The sequence below is a fragment of the Aplysia californica genome, unplaced genomic scaffold (genome assembly GCF_000002075.1).
Source record: "Aplysia californica isolate F4 #8 unplaced genomic scaffold, AplCal3.0 scaffold00597, whole genome shotgun sequence".
NCBI classification, from domain to species: Eukaryota; Metazoa; Mollusca; class Gastropoda; order Aplysiida; family Aplysiidae; genus Aplysia; species Aplysia californica.
The window spans coordinates 115,002-117,590 of NW_004797867.1; the positions used below are offsets into that span (position 1 = coordinate 115,002).

The following is a 2,589-nucleotide window of genomic DNA, read 5'->3' on the forward strand; positions in this document are numbered from 1 at the left end:
TGATGATGATGATGATGATGATGATGATGATGATGATGATGATGATGATGATGTTTTCGTTGTTGGGTTGGGGTTTTGTTTACTTGAACAAAATGTGTTCCAATAATGTCTCTCCATCCCCCAGGCCGCCCAGCCCGGACTGACGAGTACAACGTGGACAAACTTAGCAACGACCTTGAACCTACTGAGACAGTCAGACCAAGCAACTTCCTCCTGGTCCTCGTTTTGATCTTCGTCATCGCTTCCATTATCTCCGCCCTGTACTTGATCATTGTATTCTAAACAGGCAATGACAGGTACAGAACGCGTGAGGGAATTCCTTGCAGGGCTGGCTCCTTGCAAAATTTAACACTACATATATATAATGCACTAGTAATCCAAAATTGTTGAACTGAGAAAATTAAAGTATGATTACGATTCCAACAAGAGGTCATGAAATACTTGTACCGATTTATTGGGAAGAGAGTGTTTTGTCTGTTTGTTTGTTTTGTTTTTATGAATTGTGGGCGTGGTATTTTGTTTTGCTTTTTGTATTTAATTTGAATTTGAAATAGAAAACCAAATCATTGGGCGGTACAGAAAAACCACGACGTGAAAAGCAGACAAAAGTACATATGTTGGGGGTTGGGTTTGGTAGTTGTTGTTTTTTCGCTTTTGGTGGGTTTTTGTTGTTGTTGTTGTTGTTGTTGTTGGGTTGTTGTTTTTTCTTTGTTATTGGATTTTTTTGTTGTTATTGGAATTTGTTTTGTTTTATTTTTTTTATTTTGGGGCAAGGTATGTTAGATATTTTTCTAGCGAGTCTTTACACGAGCGGTCTGACAGAATAAAAGCTGAATTAGTCAGTAAGCATTTCTGAATAATATTATAAAGTTATTATTAAAATCGGAGAAAAAGTGAACCAACAGTTTTGTATTTCATGAACTGCACTTTACTATTTTACATTACCAGACAGTTTGCCAAATGTTTCAGTTGTTTGTTATGGAATGGCTCAACCAAACAGGTTACAGCACTTTTGGGTTTTTTTTAGACCCCACCCAGAATATAAACAAAGTTGCATGTGTCTATTCGAAAAGTTCTGTATTTTCAAACAAATGTATGCTTCGTGGAAGGATGAGCATAGTCACAGAAGTATGCTATACACAGTGACTAAAACTAAGAAAACCAACAGCAATCTTGAACCTTTAATTTTGCCCAGGTTTTTTATGTCTAACAGTAAGAATACATGTACATTTGTATTGATATACTAATATACATGTATGTACATGTATTGTCCTTGTTTTCATTGGGAGTTTTATTTTAAAAATGTTCAGGTTTGTGAGGGAAGGGAAATGCATTTGTCTCACGATGCAGTGGAATCAGGTGGTCGTCAGTTTTTGGGCCTTTGGGGCCCTTGGAAACTAAAAATTTACATTTTTAGTGCCTTTTTTTCATCAATGGTTTCAGTAAAAATCCACAAAAATTGTTTTTAGATGGACATAAAACCTGTTGAACCAAAATTTAAAAATTTGATAAAAACTACCAAACCCGCGGTATAATGCCGGTTTCTTCAATAGAATAATTTAGACAAGTGCCTTGTTTCACCACGACCCCTCATATTTATTTTAAAATATTTTTTTTTAATAGCGACTCTGACTTTTACAAGATATATTATTATCATTATTATTATGCATTCACAGTCTTCTGTTTTTACTCTATATCAACATGCCTATGACTACGATGAGTAAGCCCGCGTGCCCACCAAACCAGAAACCGCCCGACTGGTTAGCTGTCCGTCTCTCGGGAAGTCGATCATTGAAACGGAGCACCAGTTTTTACCAAAACAATCCATGAACATTCCGTTTGAATTTGAATGTGTCCTCCAAATTCGACAGTCACGTCCTGATAAGAGACGGATAGCTTGGAATCCACATGCGGCATTTTAGTCCGGCCATGTGGTGACTTATCAGGCCCAGCCAGAACTTAAAAAAAAAAACACAGAAAAAAACTCATAATTTTCAATCAATTCGAGTGCAAAATCTAATATTTTAATCGTAATCAGCACCTCACATTTAGCAAAGTCCATGCGAAAACCACCTGGTTTAAATGCATAATCTTAGATTTTACTAATTTTTTTTTATTTTTGGAAACCATTCATTTCTTAAATTACTTATTCCAGCCTTGTGTTCATTGGCATCTGCTATACTGTTTTAAGTTTATAGTCCGATAATGAAAAATAACACATTGTTGAACGTTAGAGCTACTCACACTCACATTGCTGGACATGAACAAACCGAACTATCACCCCCGGCAAAAAATCATGACGTTTCCGCTTTTGTGGACACGCGGCCTAAATAATTTATGTGCACAAAGTTATCAAGACGGAATTTTCTTCCAGGTGTATGTGGTTTCGCTTAGTAGGACAGTATGTATAAAATGCTGCTCGTATAAAGATGAGAGAGAGAGAGAGAGAGAGAGAGAGAGAGAGAGAGAGAGAAAGAGAGAGAGAGAGAGAGAGAGAAGGAAGGGTGAGAGAAGGAGGGGGTTGAGAGAGAAGGGTGGAGAGAGAGGGAGTAGAAAAAGGAGGGAGACAGACAGAGAGAGAGAGAGAGA

General features: G+C 37.2%; 1 protein-coding gene across 1 annotated transcript in view; it reads left to right on the plus strand.

Moving 5' to 3' along the window:
- Positions 1-431, plus strand: part of LOC101863538 (putative ferric-chelate reductase 1 homolog) — a gene marked incomplete in the record, with an annotated part of 30,982 nt that extends 30,551 nt beyond the window's left edge. The window contains 1 exon segment of the mRNA XM_013087520.2: positions 125-431. Coding sequence (XP_012942974.1) covers positions 125-282 — 158 coding nt within the window.
- Between the last annotated feature and the right edge of the window lie 2,158 nt (positions 432-2,589).